Here is an 18310-nt window from a genome sequence, read left to right as displayed (position 1 = left end):
TCTTAATTTCAAACGCCTAGGCATTCATCAGGGCGGTGGCCAACGCATGTCGGTCCCATCTTTATTAGAGAGATGGTAATGATGGTACAACTAGATGATAAATAACATTTTTGTAAAACTATTAAATAAAAAAAATTAAATGAAAATTGGGAGATCCCTGAGTATGAGGGTTAGAATACTTTTGTGGTTGGCGGTGGTGTGTGTGTGTGTGTGTGTGGGGGGGGGGGGGGGGGTGGGTGGGGAGGATGACAGCCATCTCTCTTCCCCTTTCTAAACTATCACTCTCATAGCACGTTTGGCTGGCCGGATGAGATTGGACTTGGATTTTGGGATAGGAGATGTCACGAGGGCAAACCACAATTTACTCTTGAAATAATTGCTTATGAACCTTATCTCAAATGGAGATTGAGATCACCTTCGGATCTCACACATAGTTGCCGACGGAAATCTTGCAACCCCCCATTAGCCTCATCCCACTTGCCCACTTCACACATAAAATCACACCCTCATCTCTCTTTCTCTTGAATGGTCTAGATTGTTGGGTTGGTCGGGCTCATCTCCATCTCTCTTTCTCTTGAAAGTGTGAGATCTAGAGATGATCTCAATCTTTTAAGTGACATGGCCCGATGATTGGGCAAGGTTTAGGGTTCAGGAAAGGGATGGAGTTTCCTCTTTCCTTTTATTTTCAATTTTATATGGAGGTTAATTTCAATGAAAAAAAAGATTCATGTTTAAGTCTTAAATTCAAATAGAACCACATTTTGCCCCAAGTACTGGAGAGCATTCACTGCCACCATGCTGTCCCTGTCCAATAATGTTTTATCGCATGGAGAAAATCTTACACATGACAATGCATTATTTGACCAAAATGCTACGTGGCGGTAACTCTATTCCATGTAAGTCCTTATCCGAGTACTAACCACTCTATGAGGAAATATAACAGCATGAATTAAAACTCTTGGACCCCAATAGTTCCACAAAATTTAAAGCTTTTTAAGCAATGCAGACCCAGAAGTGACATTGCTTAATATAGAAAGCCTACCACATAAAAAGGAATCCAAAAGCAAAACTCTAACTATAGCTAAAGTTCCTTAAGTACAAAAACTAAACACTTAGAGAAGCACAATGCAGAAGCATGACTTTTCACCAGTACCAAAACACAACCCCCACATACAAAAACATTTTGCTTCTTAAATGATCTGCAGTTCCAAATTCTTTCCTCCGACATAAGGTTCATTCAAAGGAAATGGGGGGTGATCAATCCAGCAACCTCAAGAAATCCAACACGGTCCTTCCCGGCAAAGATCTGCTTCAGCTTCTCATCACAGACTATGATCCTCTTGTTTTGGGGGTCCTAGAAGAATGATATCAAAGGACAAAGTCAGCAAAACTTAAAGGCAGTTAACACAAAACGTAGACATTCTAAGCAGCATACGGGGAGATAATAAGATAGTTTAACATTAATAAAACAGAATACAATCCTAATCAAAGTTCACAATAGGAATCAAAACCACAAGCAAGTACACTCACTTTATCGGACCCCTAAACGAACTTGGAAAACATCTATTATTTGAATCCTACGTACTATATATACATCTATATATATATATATATATACACACACACACACACGTAGCCCCCAATAGAATCTTTAGATAGTCACAAGAAAGGAATTAAACTGTATAACCAGTACATGAAACACCAGATTCAGAATGGAAATGGGGAAAAATTATATAATTGACCTCTTTTACGTATATAAACTGAACCCGCGCAACACCACCATCCTACTAGTACTACGGAAGAAAACTTTAAGTATACGAAATACTGTATGGAAAGAAAAAGTAAAGGTAGTATATAATTCCAGTCACCCAAAAGTTCAAACAACTTCCACAAGTGCTGCTAACTAACACAACTATCAGTCTAGAAACACTGAACTCCAACAAACATAAAAGCATCCAGAAAACAACATAGAGACAGATTTAAGAATAAAATAATAAACTTCCTCACATATCAAATTAGAACAGCCTTATCCAGTCCTATCTAAACAGGATAACAAGCATAGCAAACCCCAGAAACCCTGAGTACCAACCTAAGCTATAACAGCACTCCTCATTTTCCATTCAAACATTGCCTAAATCCTACATCTAAAACCCCACAAAATAGCGACAGGATAAACCCGCCTAAACACACGGCAGAAATGAGCTCTCGAATCCAGAAATAAAAAAAACCCAATTCTCATACACATCAAGATAGTCCATTCCAAGTTCAAACAAGCACAAGACATCCAAGAATTTGAGCTTAAACCGGTTGAAAAACTTATTGTAAGCAAACCAACTTTTAAAAATCCACATTTTATCTATGCCGCCGTAACCTTGTCCGAACAAAAATCCACTCACATTCACAACATCAAGTAATTTCAGCACAAAAACAAGAAAACCTACATTTCATTCATTGCATACCAACATAACCTTATCCACACTTGTCTTCTCTAAAAAATAATAATTATACCAATTAAACCCCAAATGGACAAAAGGGTTTTAAAAAATTCAACCACAAAGTGAAAAAATGCAAACTTTAAAATTAAAAAAAAAAACAAAAAACAAAAACAAAAACAAAAAACAAAAATTCAAAGTAAACCTGAAGATTGTTCTGCTTAATGTGGGCCCAAATCTGCTTCAGAGCTTGGGTGCGAGAAATCTCAGGGGCACCCACAAGGGCTTGCATCTCGAGCGAGACTTTGCGAGGCTTCATGATGCCGCGGGGCTCGCGGGGGGTGGTGGTGGCCGGCTTCGAGGCAGTGGCAAGGGTTGGGATGCGCACCATGCGCAGGTTAGCGGGGGCGAACCTGAGGGAGGAGGACGAGGAGGAGAAAGGAAGGCTGACGAACGACGACGTCTCGCCGGAGAAGAAGGTGGAGGAGATGAGGCCTGTGGTCACCGCCATGTCGTTTGGTCCGCTTAAGGGATAGCGTTTTGAGAGTTGGGAGTCTTGTAGGGTGGAGGAGAGTAAGTATTCTGAGCCCGCCGTATTCCCTTTTATCTTGGCTCGTCTTTATTTGACCCTCAATTTGAATAAATTTTCTTTTTTAATTGAGAGGTGTTAGGTTATCCTCACTTTTATCTTGGCTCATCTTCACCTTGTAAGTGAAAAGTGTTAGGTTCGATTTAAATATAAATTTGAACTATATTATTGTTAGCTCATTGTGAGGATAAGACCACCCCTTCCCTTAGTATAAATAATATCGTTTGTTCAAAAGAAAAAAAAAATTGTAATTACAATCTTATCCGATTTCACATGCTTACTTTTACTTCTCACACATGTTTCTCAATTTTTTGTTTGTCAGGTCCAATTAGTTTAAAAATATTAATGGCAAAATATTAAGGCTTTTTATATTAGCACCCTACAAAATGTTGAATGCAACCCACATTAAAATTTAATATTAATTGACTTATTTACCCTAATATGTAATGGCAATTTTGACCTTATTAGGTTTAAAAAAAAAAAATTCTAAATACATCCCAAATCACTTTTAACGTATTATTTATCTTCTTCCACTATCAAACTTCTCTGACCCTTCATTGTCGAACAAAACCCTAACCAATAAAACTACAAACATGTTGATTGAGAAAAATTATTTTTGACGAATGAAACATGAAATTGATGTTTTAGAAGCTTCACATGAGGTAGGACTTCATATTTTTTATTGTTTTAGTGATTTTGACAACATCAATAATTATTTAATCTTGCTTTTGCTGCGTTATTCAAGTTTCTATATTCATATTCATCTTATAGGGATCACAAGGATTACACGAAGAATTAAACACCTAAAATTATCACCGAATATTAAAAACAAACGACATGGGTTTTAATGGTGGAATTGAAAACAACCTACATATGCTTTAAATCCCAAGTGGCATCTTTTGTCAAAATTCCAGTCGGCATTTTTTGTCCAAATTAAAAGCTTTATAAGATTTGAGGAATGTGAGGTGTATAGAAAATATGGGATGCATGTAGAAAATGTAAGGTGTATATTGAGAATGTGGGATGTCAGGGTATTATGGAGAAGTATATGGGGTGTATTAAGATAATTTTTAATTGAAAAAGCAAATGTGGGGTGTTTTAAGTATATATGACTTATTCAACAAATTGTGAGATGTTAATATAATAAGCCAATATTAATAAAGTTGTGTGGGAGGTAAAGACTGGTGTGCGTATAGCACTATCCTTTTAATTTTGAAATAAAAAGTGATGTCTGTAGGCCTTTTTTTTTTTTTTTTTTTACTTTTTTTTTAGTACATTAATATTTTTACATTAAGAGGAGGGGGAGTTCGGCTGAGCCACACAATGGGTAGCCTAAGTTGGTATCGAATTCGCCATCCACAAGATTCAAACCTAAGACCCCTAATTTCCAAGTGAAGAGGAATACCACCAGACTGTAGTACTAAGTGGCTTTTTTCTGGTTTTAGGACATTTGAATTAAATTGAAAGAAATAGGAACAAACAAGTGTGTGCAAAAATGAGACAATGTGTTCGCTCCTTGGGCAACAAGCTTGATTCTCTCTATCCATCTCAAATGAGTGCATTTTTACTTACTATCCTAAAGTTACAATAACATCACCACCGCAATAAATGCAGTTAAATGAGTGTGATTAATCTCTTCTAACAGTGAGTATCACAATGGGTGATGCTCACTATTATCAGTTTTGGCCCATTGTTGCTATTATGATTAATGAGATATAAAATGTGTTCTAGGGAGCACCAAGCACCTATTTAATTAATTAAACAGGTAGGGCTTTTTATACAATTCGGCTTCCAAGATTGGGTTGCTCTAATACCAAGTTAACTATTAAAGAGTATCAAAGATGATTTAGTTGCCCACTACATATTGATATAGTCTTCAACTTAATCACATGTACAATCCAATAAGTGTAGAGTTTTATATAAAAGGCCTAAGCATTCAACATAAGGGATAATTTCATGAGGCTTCAAATGTAGGGAAATTGCTGTTAAATATAAAGGTTTCAGTAGTGCCAGTTGTTAAATGTATAGCTTGTCATGTGTCATGTACCATTGATTCTTGTAGTAAGCCTTGAGTTAGTTATGGCTGTGTATTTATAAGACAAGTCAATGCCTTGTAATCATTATGCAATTGTAATGAAAAGATTGTTTAACAAGATTTTCTCTCTTCACTCTCTCTACATTTTTGAAAGTGTTACATTTCTTTGCTTTCTTTGTTATCATGATATCTTCCCTGATCGAGGCTCACGCCGTTGACGACCATACTGCTTCCACTTGTCTGGTTCTTGTTAGAGTTGATTGGAGTTTTGCATCAGCTAATTTGCTGAGGTTTGTTTGGCGTAATTTGCTCAGGTGTTACTTGTCGATGTTATTGTCGAAGTTTGTTTGAAACCCTAGCGATTGGGGTTTTTCATTTCGTCACTACGGTCGATCTTTTTTCTTGCTTCAAAGAGGTTATATTTTTTTCTTTTGTTCTTGCACAGATCTATTGATTCTTGGTTGGTTAGGTCTTGTCGGCATATAAACCCTAGAAATTGAGGATTGTTGTCTAATTTGTTGATTGCTATTGTGAATTGTGATTCTTTGTTGTGTAATTTATCTGTGTTGTGAGTTGCTTAACTGTTAAGTAATTGATATGTGTTTGCATATTCACAATGGTTACCCCTGCCTAACTCTTACACAATCACCTATTTCTTCATTGATTCCAAGTGTGGGAAACACAGTCACTGTGAAATTAGATGATTCGAACCATGTGACTTGGAATTTCAAATGGAATTGTTATTAGATGGTAATGAAATTTGTGGATTCATTGATAGATATATTCCTTGCCTTGAAAAATTTGTTGATTTTGATTCTGAGGGAAAGGTTGATGACAATACACAAGTTATTTCTAATGCTTATAAGGTGTGAAAAATACATGATAAAGCCTTGATGACCCTTCTTATTGCTACATTGTCCACTATTGCATTATCTTGTGTAATTGGTTGTTAGAGTTCTCAAGAAACGTGGACTAATCTTTGAGAACGATTTGCTAATATGACTAGAACTAGTATAGTGATAGGAGCATATTTATGCGACTTTGTTAGTTTAATTCCTTGCATTTAATGAGTTAGTTTCTATTTATTATAGTGATTTAAGCTATTTTCTTGTGTTTGTAGGTTCAATTGGCTAAAGTGGCAGGAAAAGGCAATTTGGAGCATTTTAGAGCAGTTTTGGGCTTGGAATGGATAGCACATGAATGGAGCAAGGTGGATGGACGAAATTGAAGTTAAGAAAGGCTAAAAATATGCTAAAGAGATGGAAGAATTAATTCAAGAAAAAGAAGATATGGAGCTCAGCAAAGAAAGAATGAAACATGACCCAAACTACCTTATTTTGTCTTAGCCAATCCTAATCCTACACTACCTAAGTTCCAACTGTTAGGGGGGTCCCTAATTATATTAGGACACTTAAAGATATGTTTCTAGAAGGCTTAATCCTATTCCTAAAGGGATGCCACACCTTGTCCTTCTAGAAGACATTTCCTTGCCGTGTAAGCCTTTAACCTTTCTCTCTAGGATCTGTCGCACCACTTTTTCCCTTTTCCTCTTGGATTCTGACATTTATTTACCCTTTTTCCTTGAAGATTTGGTGTAAAAATCTGTCTCCAAAATTAATTAGGGTTGTGACTCTCTTGCCATATAAATTCAAGCATCTGCCGCATAATGGGGGATTCCTGACCACAATTACAACCATTCATCCATCATTCAACATAATTCACACCAACCATCCATCACACACAATAACCCAATTTCATACACAAACACCCTTGTGCCACAGCCTTGCAAGGAGAAAGGAGATGAGACCCTTGAAGTCATGCCCTGCCATTCAAGTTTAGATTGTTGGAGCGTTTCTAAGTGTATTTAATCTTTTGTTTTCAATGTTTAATTTAAGTTATTTTTCTTTAAGCGCGAACATGAGGAGCTAAACTCGTTTTGGCTAGAGGAGAATTCAAAGCCATAAACATATATGTGATATGAATTGATTTCATCCAATTATTGTTTCGTAAAACATGAATGTGATTTGCTTAACTGCTTGATTGATAACTTATTCTTGTATGTTGATTGAGGGTGCACACTTAGTTTGCATGCATGAATTTGATGCTAAAATATAAAGGATTTTCACATAATTATTATGAACTTATATTTGCAAGTAATGGAGGTCGCTAGTCACGATCATGTTAAGTAAATTCCTGGCAAGAGTATCATGTTTTTCATAGTTACGAATGACATGTCAATGCTTATGATTTCCATAGAACTTAATGATCTTTGATATGTATCTCTATCATGTTGTTCATATAGGGAACTTGATAAGAATAATTTGATTGCGTCGCTGAGTCCAATTCAATGAAATTAGGAAAATCTGATGGTTAATTTGTGCAGTTCACGATTAACTTGGGGCATTGTCATTCATGGTTTATTGGAATAACAATTGGAAATCGATTTGTATGCATATGTGTCATGTGTGGAGAATGACCCTCCAGTTAGCCATTCACCCATTAAAACACCTAATCTCGTCCCAAGTTGTTTAGAGTCTTTAAATCTATTTACTTTTACTTTAAATTCGTCAAAACCAATTCCCCTTTTAATATTTCGTGTTTACTTAGTTAGAACCTGTTTGAATTTGTTTCTTTTAGTGTTTTGAGTCAAAGTTAAGTTAGAATTCATCCAAAATCACCCTTAGTTTCTGTTTTGAGTCAATTTGCTTGTTTTGTACTGTTTTGAGTCATTCTAGTTTGTTTTGAGTCATTAGAGTCTAGTTTTCTGTTTTTGAGTCTAGTTTAGTGTTTTCAAAGTTTAAAATTGAGAGATTAGCATCTATTCTAATCCCCGGCCTATAACGATCGCTACTTATTCATACTACAACTATATAAAAAGGGTTTAAGTTTGTGTGCTATTTTATATCACATCATATAGTTCAAATGAAAATTGCTTTGCAAAATATCAAGAAATGACCTGAGACAATTGATGATTATCTTCAAAGGATTAACGATACTAGAGATCAACTAGTTATATAGTTGGGGTTGTTACCTCTCATAAGGACATTGTGATTGTTGCTCTTAGAGGACTTTCTCTAGAGTACAACACAATTAAGGTTGTGATTTGTGGCCATGAAAATTTTGTGTCATGGAAATAAGTTGAGATCACAACTTGGGGCTACTCTAGAAGAAGTTAGCAAGTAAGTTCCTTTAATGTCTACTATGCTTGCTCATCATCCCTCAAATACTAGAATTGATATGGGAAGTTCTTCTAGTATAACACAGTACCATGCAACACATGCATCTAGTGACTAATCTGGTCCTCCATTATCTTTTCAATTGTTACCTCAACTTCAACAAATGTCATTTCCAACTCAATTCCCATAAATGAATTATTCCTGGATCATTTGCATTTGTATCTCAAACTGGCTCAAGAACTTACAACAATTTCAGGGGGAACAATTTTAAGAACAAAGGCAAAGGCAAGAGGTTTTTCTTTGGATCTTAGCCTCAGTATTCACAACCACAATTCTATGGAGGAAATCAATTTCAACAACAGTCTCAACTTGGTTTTCAATCTTCAGGACAACAAATGTCACCCTCTCAGTCTTATCAATCTTTTCAGACATGTCAAATTTGTGACAATAAAGGGCATTCTGCTCTTAATTGTTTTCAAAATGGTTGTCAAATATGCCATTGTGTTGGTTATATAGCTGCTACATGTTTTGACAGGAATAACTCCAACTCTCAGTCATTCATTCCATCACAAGGTTATCAACCATATTCACAGGGTTATGAAGCTCCACAAGCTTCTATTCCTCAATATGCTTAATCTCCTGGAATTCTATCTCAATATCAACCTCTAATTGGTTTTTCTCCTCATCAATATTATTCATCTGGTAGTGTTCCTTAGACTTACTCTCATACTGAACTGAACGTTAAAACCACTAGATCACCTTCAGCTCCATAACAAGAGTTATGATTACTTGATTCTGGGGCAACCAATCACATGACATCTGAGCTATCAAATCTTCAAATGGCAGCACCTTATCCTTCTATAAAGACTATTATTGGTGAAAATGGTAAAGGTTTACCTATTGCACATATGGCCACTCTATCTTCATACTAAGTCTCATAATTTTAAATTGATTCAGTCTTACATGTTCCTCAGTTATCACAACATTTGTTGTTAATGAATCAATTATGTAGAGATAACCATTGCAGATGTATTATTGATGAAACTTTTATAGTGTACAGGATAAGGTCACCCAGAGAGTTATGTTCCAAAGGCTGAGTAACAAGCATTTTATCCCATTCTTGTGTTCAAATCTTCACACAATTCTCTAACAGGATACTTAGCTCAAAAGTTTCTTCTACTTTGTGGTATTGTAGGTTGGGTCATCCAACTAATTCAGCTGTTAAACTAGTTGTTAGTAAGTCTTCTATACTTTTCACTTATAATTCATACCCTCAAACATGTACAACTTGCTTGCAATACCTTTTCCTTCCATTGCATCCAAGTTTGTAATACCTTTTGAGGTCATTCATTCAGATGTATGCTTCCTGCACCTCAAATGTCTATAGAATGGTGTAGGTACTATGTGCATTTATAGATGAATGTACCAGATATACTTGGATTTTTCCAACAATCAATAAAACTGCTATGTTTGGAGTATCTTTGCAGTTTCAAGCTTTTGTTCAAAAAAATTTCAACTCCAATATTAAAGTTTTTCAAAGTGATGGAAATGGAGAGTACATTAGTCATCAATTTCAATCTTTACTCAGAAAAACAAAGATATCATTCACCAAAAATCTTGTCCATATACACCAACTCAAAATGGTTTAGCTGAGAGAAAAAATAGACATGTTACTGAGAGTGTTATTACCCTACTTCAAAAAGCTTCTCTAACCTCTACGTTATGGTCTTGTGGTTGTGCCACTGCCACTGCCACTTATTTGGTATATAGGATGCCTACACCTACTTTGGGTATGAAATCTCCTTTTGAATCATTGTATCACTCTCCACCTAGGCTAGATCACTTAAGGGTGATATGATGTGCTTGTTATCCTTCTATGAAGCCTTTCAGATCCAATAAACTTCAACCTAAGACCACTAAGTGTATTTTCATGGGGTATTCAGCTCAATACAATGGATACATTTGTCATTCTGTCAAAGGTCACAAATTAATTGTCTCCAGACATGTTTATTTTTATGAAGATATATTTCTCATTTTACCAAAAGTTATTTCCATAAGATCCAAGTCATCTGTGCCGACTCCAGTTGTTCATAATAATATTTTTGTGTCACCCCAATTATTCATGTACCTCTACTAGTTGTATTTGAACACAATTACACTACATCCTCTCATGTTACTCAGTATCATTCCTGCAATATTGGTGATCTTAACCTCACTGGTTCTTCTTCAACCTCAAGGCCAAATTCAGTGTTCTAAGTTGTTTTAGAGTTATATCCAACTACTACTACTTCTTAAGTATCAAAATTGCAGCTTGTGCCTATTCCAGCTCAAAATACTCATCATTTGCATACTAGGTCTAAATTTGGGATTTTTAAGAAGACAAAGGCTTTCTATGCTCAGGTTCAGTCTACAAGTAACACAGAGCCACAGTCTTTCAGTGTTGCCTCTAAGTCCACTTATTGGCAAAGTGCTATGAATGAGGAAATGACTACACTTCTTCAACAACAAGAGGAAATCAGATGGGTCTATTGCTAAATATAAGGCCAAATTGGTGGCCAATAGGTTTTCACAAGAGGCAGGTTTAGATTACTATAAGACTTTCAGTCTTACAATGAAACCAACCACAGTGATATTAATGATGTCATTAACTACTACAAATGGCTGGAAATTGAAGCAACTTGTACATGTCTCAGCTTCGAGGTTTTATTGACAAGACACATCCAGATTATGTTTGTAAGTTGCAGAGATCTTTGTACGGTCTCAAACAAGCTCCCAAAGCTTGGAATGGCAGGTTCACCAAATTCTTACTCTTTTTGGGTTTTAAGTCCTCTTATGTTGATCCTTCTATGTTTGTAAAACATGATGACACATCCATTGTTATATTACTGTTATAGATGAATGATATCATCCTTATTGGTGCTAGTAATGTCAATATTCAATCTGTGATATCTTAGCTCAATAGGAGTTTGATATGAAAGATTTAAGGATTCTTTATTTCTTTCTTGGACTTCAAATTGAGTATCAGTCATAGACTCTTTGTTCATCAGTTCAACTATGTCAAAGATTTATTGCTCAATACTGATACGCTTAACCACAAACCTTGTATTGCTCTCTGTCATCATAATAAAGTTATTGAGTCATGGCAGTCCAGTTTACTCAGATCCTAAAACCTATAAAAGTATTGTGGGGGCTTTACAATACTTAACATTCACAAGGTCAGACATTGTTTATTCTATGAACCAAGTATGTCAGGTTATGCGCTCACCTCTGGAGTCTTACTTTGTTGATGTCAAGAGAATATTGAGATATCTCATAGGTACTTTGGAATGGGGATTTTGTTTTAGTCCTGGTCCTTTAACATTGAAAGCATACATAAATGCAGATTGGACTGAAGATCCCAATGATAGAAGATCTACAATAGTATTTGTCATTTTTATGGGAATAATCATGTTTCTTGGAGTTTTAAGAAACAACATATTGTCAATAGGTCCTCAACTGAAGGTGAGTACAAGGTAATGGCTACAACTACTGCATAAAGTGTTCGGTTCCTCCCCATAATACCAATTGGTTTATGGTGGAACCTCAACTTTCTTCATGGTATAAAAGCAGGTTGGTTCACGTGTGAAGCTTAACGGCCAAAAGTGCTCCACATCACTCAATTCGTGTTGTCCACATGTATGGCTTGAAAATTCACCACACATGAGGGGACATGAGAGAATGTGAAAGTAAAAGAGTACCACATTGGTGAAAGGAGAAACCTTCCAATGGCTGATAAGAGGTTGGGCTACTCCCATATTGCCAAGACAAGTCAATGCCTTTTAATCGTTATGCAATTGTAATGAAAAGATTATTTAACAAGATTCTCTTTGTTCACTCTCTCTCTCTCTCTCTCTCTCTCTCTCTCTCTCTCTATTTTTGATACTGTTACATTTATTTGCTTTCTATATTATCAATTGCTTCAATAGGTTAGTCATCATCACTCATCGAAAACTAAAGGATTAATCTACAAGTTTATAGAAATTGATATATACATTTACAAATTTAAGAAGATTTATGCATTTGTGTCCTTGCATCTAGGGTCTTCATCTATCTTGGTCCCTTATTGAGTTTGGACTTTGGAGCTATTCAATTTTCCTTTACCCAAGAGGGGAAGGGGAGACAGTTATCTATTCATTCACATTTTAAATTAATTGGCATTTGGGGAAATAATAAAATTATATTAGTATATGCCAACACACAAAGTGTGTGTGAAGATTTATTTATTTATTTTTGTTTTTGGTATTTGAACAAATGATAGTATCCATACTAAGGGGGTATGAGAGTGGGCTAAGCCTTTACAGGGACTTGCCATAATAATGTTGTTCAACTTCATCTTTGGCGAGAATCGAACCTAATACCTCTCACTTACAAGTGAAAAAACGTGCGAGTGCGGAGAAAATGGATAGGTTTTTTATTTTATTTTTATTTTTTAATATTAGAGATATGTTAGAATCACATGTAGGGGGCTTAAGAAAAAAACAATAAAATTTGGCTCATGTGAAATTACATTACTGCCCATGTTTTTTTATTTTTGTTCAGTTTTGATTAGAGGGATAGAATGGTAATCTTATAGAGTTTTGGTTAACTATCAGGGTTCTATTATTATGTAGTTTAGATTAGACTATGACAAAGGCAAACACCTTAGGGATGTAAGAAATTGAGGTGTTAAGCCTTGAGTAAATCAAACATTCTTTCCTATTAGAGCATCTCCAAAGGAGATGCCAAAAGATGATAAACGTCAAATGCTAATTTGATAGTTGACGTGGTAATGTCAGTTTTTCTCTTCCTCCAACCCATATATTTTTTTTTATATAAATGATATTTGTAGGACCCATTTTTAAAAAAGAAACCAATTAAAATAACTTTTCAAGATTTATAATTGGTGCATTAATGAGACTCACACAAATATTTAAACAAGAATTGCCATCACATTTTCTCATTTGTCAAATTTGGCAGCAAAAATTCATATGTCAATTAGTGGAAATCACTAAGTATTGTGTTCACGGTGTTAATTAGTGGAAGCAGATCCAAAGAGCATGATCAATGGAAGAGTGAGCCAATTGGAAAAAGGTAGGCAATAAAGAGTTGGAAATTAAGGAGGTGGAAGGAAAAGTAGATTGGAAAAGGGGCATCAATACAGTGAAAACAGAGGCAAAAGAGGGTTGATCCAGCAAAGGGGCAAAGGAAAAAACAAGCAGGAGCAAAAGGAAAGAAAAGGAAAATGAGAGAAGAGCATGGGGCTACCACCAACCCTAGCCATAGGATCGGAGGCTGGGAGGAGGAGAACAACGGAAGCCGGATGTACACTCACATATAGGCGGTGAGAAAATCTCTTACCAAACGGGAGATCCTGATGGTTATATTTGGGTGAGGGATTTTTAAGTTCCAAGGATCTAAGCTCAAGTAGTAAATGGATTACAAAAAAATTAGATATGAGTGATTAAAAAAGCCTACATGAGCATTACAGAGGAATGTACGATGGATTTGCAAATGATACCGTCCAAGTAGAGTTTTGCTAATCCCTCTCATATACTTTTCTAATATGGAGGGAGTTTCTAATCCCTTTTATCTAATTTTTGTGATCCATTCCTTGCTAACTTGACCTGAATTCCTTAAAGCTAGGAAATCGCTTAAACTTACCCTAAATATTCCTTCAACCTAGACATTTGCTATTTACAACCACGATATGATTAGTGGCTTAAAGAATATGGGGCTTTTAGTCACTCCAATTACACAAACTTTGAAGTTAAACAACTAGTTGACTTGATGGACATATCAATGTATTAATTATAAATAATTAGTCTGCATCAACGTGTCACCTACAATAGTTGTGGATGCAAATTTTTGTCCATGGGTGGATTGACGAAATCACACTTGCAAATCAAGTAGGCATCGTTAGTCTAAGCGACAAACACTCAAGAAAAATGGGGGAAGTGTCTGCCAAAAGGCCTCTAATGCTTAAGTTAGAAATAGTTTGAGAGACATTGAACAAAGAGAATTCTGAGTAGTAAGTGGCAATTACCGATTTCCTTGTTTGACTTGGCTATTTATAGGAGAGACCCTTCTGGGAAGTGAGATTTCAAGTCATGCTAGGCAGACCATTGTGCTCTACTAGCGTGGTGCATACCATACGCCGGAAGCTACTAGGAAAATCCATGGTGGTAGGTCTTTGCCAAGTTGATGTGCCAAAGCTATACCTAGAAAATGGGTCGTATTTATCGTTTTCATGTCGCTTTCGTTTCATACACGTTATCTTAACGGATTATGTCATTTCAAACACGTTATTTTAATGAGTTCTTAACAAGTGACCCGGTAACGAACCAACTCGTTAACGGATTATATCGCTTCGTGTCGGGTTAATTGGTTGTGCAAGAAATCATCTTGCCTGATGTCTAAACCTAGTAAACGGGTCGTGTTTGTGTCACTTACGTGTCATACACGTTATCTTAATGGGATGTGTGATCCAATAACAATCTGACTTGTTAATGGGTTCTTAATGAGTGACCCAATAATGACTAACTCGTTAATGAGTTGACCTGAAACTTGTTATTTTGTGTCATTTCATGTCAGATTAATGGGTTGGGTAAAAACTTGTCAGGCCAAGTTGGAGCGCAAGACACACAAGGAGACACCGAAAAGTCAACCTTGCCCCCTTAAGCCGAGAAAGACACAGTGGCAGGAGTAGGGATATCGTGGACCCGAAGGACACCTTGAAATGTGTATGAGCCCGAAGGCCCAAAACATGGTGGGGAAGCATGCAGATGCTTAGCCCCTTAACGTCTTGTGTGGTTTGTCCACGACGTAAAGGATAAAATCGTTTTATTGAGCCAATAATCCACGTGTCGTTCTTTATTTGATGTGGTTAATTTATGTCTCCACAATAATCATATTTAATTTCAAACAATATAAAAGATCTTCACCTTCAACCTTTGAGAGATAACTGTTCCTACACTATATAAACTTTGATTCTCAATATTTTTTCATTCAACAAGTGTAACTTGGGCATAGGGAAATTTTTGGCTTACGTCACAGTAGTGTGATTACTACTCATTTGTCTCTTCTTATTTTAGGGATACAAAACTATATTTTATAGTCATGTGGAATTTATTTCCCACAGTGCTCTAACATAGGAATTAGATAGAACTTTTGACAAAGCGCTTTTCTATTTTTTTCTTTCCAAAAAGTAAGAATGATGAGAGCTGAACTCGCGTCACAAATGAGTTAGGTAAAATACTGTGTAATTGACGTTATAACTAAGTTATAGGGTCGTAAAAGTAATGTCAACCCAGCGAAACACATACAAAATTACTATGAGCACACATTTTGTACTAGATTTGAAAAGAACATTGCCAGCCTAGCTAAACCTTAAGAAACAAAACTGATGAATTGATACCATCAACAAATCACCAAAAAAGTGGAATGATACAAACTTGTTACTCAAGCCTGTGGAGCATTGTAGCTAGCATAGATAATGCTGGACCAATCTAATGATTAAGCAACACAATTCCTTTGGCAATGAATATCAAAATGGCAGTGGGAAAAAGGAGATAGAAATTTATAATGCCTCTTCATGACACTCCCATATATACATAGATACATATATATATATATATATGTATGTATGTATGTATGTATGTATGTATTTATATATGTATATATATAATGCTTATATATTGTGTCTAGTAAATTATATAACCATGCATGCACTGCACAACAACGTTAATATATTATATACAGTTTATCGCTTCTGAACCAGTTCAAAATAATAATAATAATAATAATAATAATAATAATAATAAAAACCTTAAAAAAATGAACTCAACCAACGGGGAAGGAGACGACACCTGAGCACCTGAGCTTTGTTGAGTTGTGGAAACTGGAAAGGAAAGAAATGGCCAACCTAAGAGGGGGTACCAAGTTAACATCAACCAAAAATCACAACTACTGGTCCCATGCCGTGCAGTCTAATCTACAATATCAGATATACGACTAAACTAAGAAAGACTAGATTATGACAATTGTTCTTCTATCGTAATTTTTAAAATATTATGTTGTTAGATTGTAAATTAATAGCAAGTTAAAACCATATAATACAATAATGTCAAAAAGTAATAAAATTTCTACAATAATTAACTTGTTCTGGATGAAATGGATGGAATTTATGTCTTAATGTTGAAGAATGTTTGATATTCAAATCTTTCCTTATCTCATCGATAGAAGAAAGAAAGCACTACACAATAAATTAATAAATTTATTTATAAGTGTTTTTGGTGTAACATTATTCATTAAGCTTATGATTTTGTTTAGACTTGTTTCAATCAAAATGTAATGTGTCTCGTTTGGTCTTGTAATTTTTTTTTTCTTTCTTATCAATGGAGGAAGCCCTAGAATGTTTTAGGGTGAAGACCCTAAGCATTAGTAGGCATGGAGAAAAACTTTCACTCTAACAATTAAAAGTGAGAAATATCACTAAATTAGTTGATCTTGGAAGAAACAAATTCTTCCCCATTTCCCTTTTTAGCTTTAAAGTATATACACACAAAAAATCAAGAAAAGTCTATAAAATTGATCTCATTCCTTTTGCCGCTAGAGAAAAGCAAGAGAAAAAAAGAAATCCTAACTGCCGACTTCTGCCCTTGACGTTGATCCTTCTTGATCTCTATCTTTTTTCCTCTTTGTTTTTAGTTTTATTCACTCTCTTGCTCTATTAAGAAGAGCCTTCAGTTTGTGGTTGGTCGATCTCTCGCTTTAATGGGGAAAGTTTTTATTGTTGTGATCATGGTCATGGTTTGTTTAATCTTGGATTCTAGAGTAGTGATTGTTGTTCAAAAATGAGGTAGTGGTGTTCATAGTTTGTGCGCTCAGTAGAAAACCATGACAAGAAAACTCGACGTTTGTTGGAGGGGGAACTCATAGCAAGGCTTCTTTGCCAATGATTGCAAAATCATCAGATATTGGTACAGTCTTTTCTCGTGGAGCATGTACTATAGTTCTTAGGCTTGCAATGTTTTAGTCCTCATGACTAGGGTTTAAGGTTTAGGACTAAGAGTCCTCCATGATTGAAGAATCGTATTATGTTTCTTATGTATTTGTAATTGCAGGGTTGTGATATTCTTATAACATATGTAGTCACTTGAGTTGTTCTAAGAGCCATGTTTATGTTTTTTTTTTTTAATTATTATTTTTAATGAAATTTCTTTCCCTAACAAAAAATTGATTTCATTCCATTTTTTTTTTTTTTTTGAAGGTCTTGTAGTGGATCAGTTGTAAAATAAAGCAATCGAGCATTTAATAAATTGAAATTTTAAAAGTGTAGTGAGTAAAAAAAACTGTGTAAAAGGGTTTGGTAAATTTTAATGTAAAAATGATATAATTGTATATATTGACAAGAATAGACATTGTAGTAGAAGTATTGGTGACAATAGTAGTGGCATGGGCAATGGTGGTGATGGCAGCATCAATAGTGGGGTATGTTACAGTGCCAACAATAGGGTGTGGTGGTTGGCGTGTAGAGGTAACAATGGTGATAGCGGCAACGGTGATGGTAGTGGCATTGTTGGCGGTGGAAGTTGTGGTGATAGTAATGGTGGTGTAAGACTAATGGTTCCAGTTGCAGGTGGTGGGAGCAGCAGTGGTAATGGAAACAGTAGTGGTGGGGTATTGTGGTAATAATGGGTTGTGGTGGTTGGAGTGCAGATGGAACGATGGTGGTAACGGCGGTGGTAGTGGTTGTGGTTGTGGTGGTGCTAATAGTGATGATTTTAATGGTGATAATGGTGGTGGTGGTATAAGGTAGTGGTTTTAATGGTAGATGGTGGTGGTCATTTTGTTCTCCAAGGAAAAAAGTATGTATAGAAGGACAAACATGTCATTTAAAAACTAATAAGGGTATTACAAGAATTAAAAATATTAAAAGCATAACTTTGCTTTTAATGAAAGCAACCTACTAGTTGCTTAATTTTATAAGCTGCTGTCTAGAGGCCATTACTTTTAAAATAAGCAGGATCATTTATATTTATCAAACACTTTTTATTGCTTA

General features: G+C 35.5%; 1 protein-coding gene across 1 annotated transcript; it reads right to left on the bottom strand.

The window, feature by feature from the left end:
• Positions 1-927: 927 nt before the first annotated feature.
• On the bottom strand, positions 928-3000 carry LOC103937504. The gene is made up of 2 exons (XM_048588130.1): positions 2638-3000; positions 928-1354 (listed from the first exon to the last, which is right to left on the bottom strand). Exons 1-2 carry the CDS (start codon positions 2941-2943, stop codon positions 1238-1240), a joined length of 423 nt encoding a protein of 140 aa, XP_048444087.1. The 5' UTR covers positions 2944-3000; the 3' UTR covers positions 928-1237.
• Between the last annotated feature and the right edge of the window lie 15310 nt (positions 3001-18310).

The sequence above is a fragment of a genome, unplaced genomic scaffold, assembly GCF_019419815.1.
Source record: "Pyrus x bretschneideri cultivar Hongxiangsu unplaced genomic scaffold, Pyrus_bretschneideri_v1 Contig276, whole genome shotgun sequence".
Classification (NCBI taxonomy): Eukaryota; Viridiplantae; Streptophyta; class Magnoliopsida; order Rosales; family Rosaceae; genus Pyrus; species Pyrus x bretschneideri.
The sequence above is the reverse complement of the archived record's forward strand: the minus strand, read 5'-3'. Positions and strand labels throughout refer to the sequence as shown.

What these genes read in the sequence shown, in the direction of transcription:
- LOC103937504 (XM_048588130.1), bottom strand. Translation starts at nt 2,943, where the DNA reads ATGGCGGTGACCACAGGCCTCATCTCCTCCACCTTCTTCTCCGGCGAG. An exon ending in TTAAGCAGAACAATCTTCAG is followed by an intron (nt 1,355 to 2,637) that starts GTTTACTTTGAA and finishes TCATTCTTCTAG; the next exon opens with GACCCCCAAAACAAGAGGAT.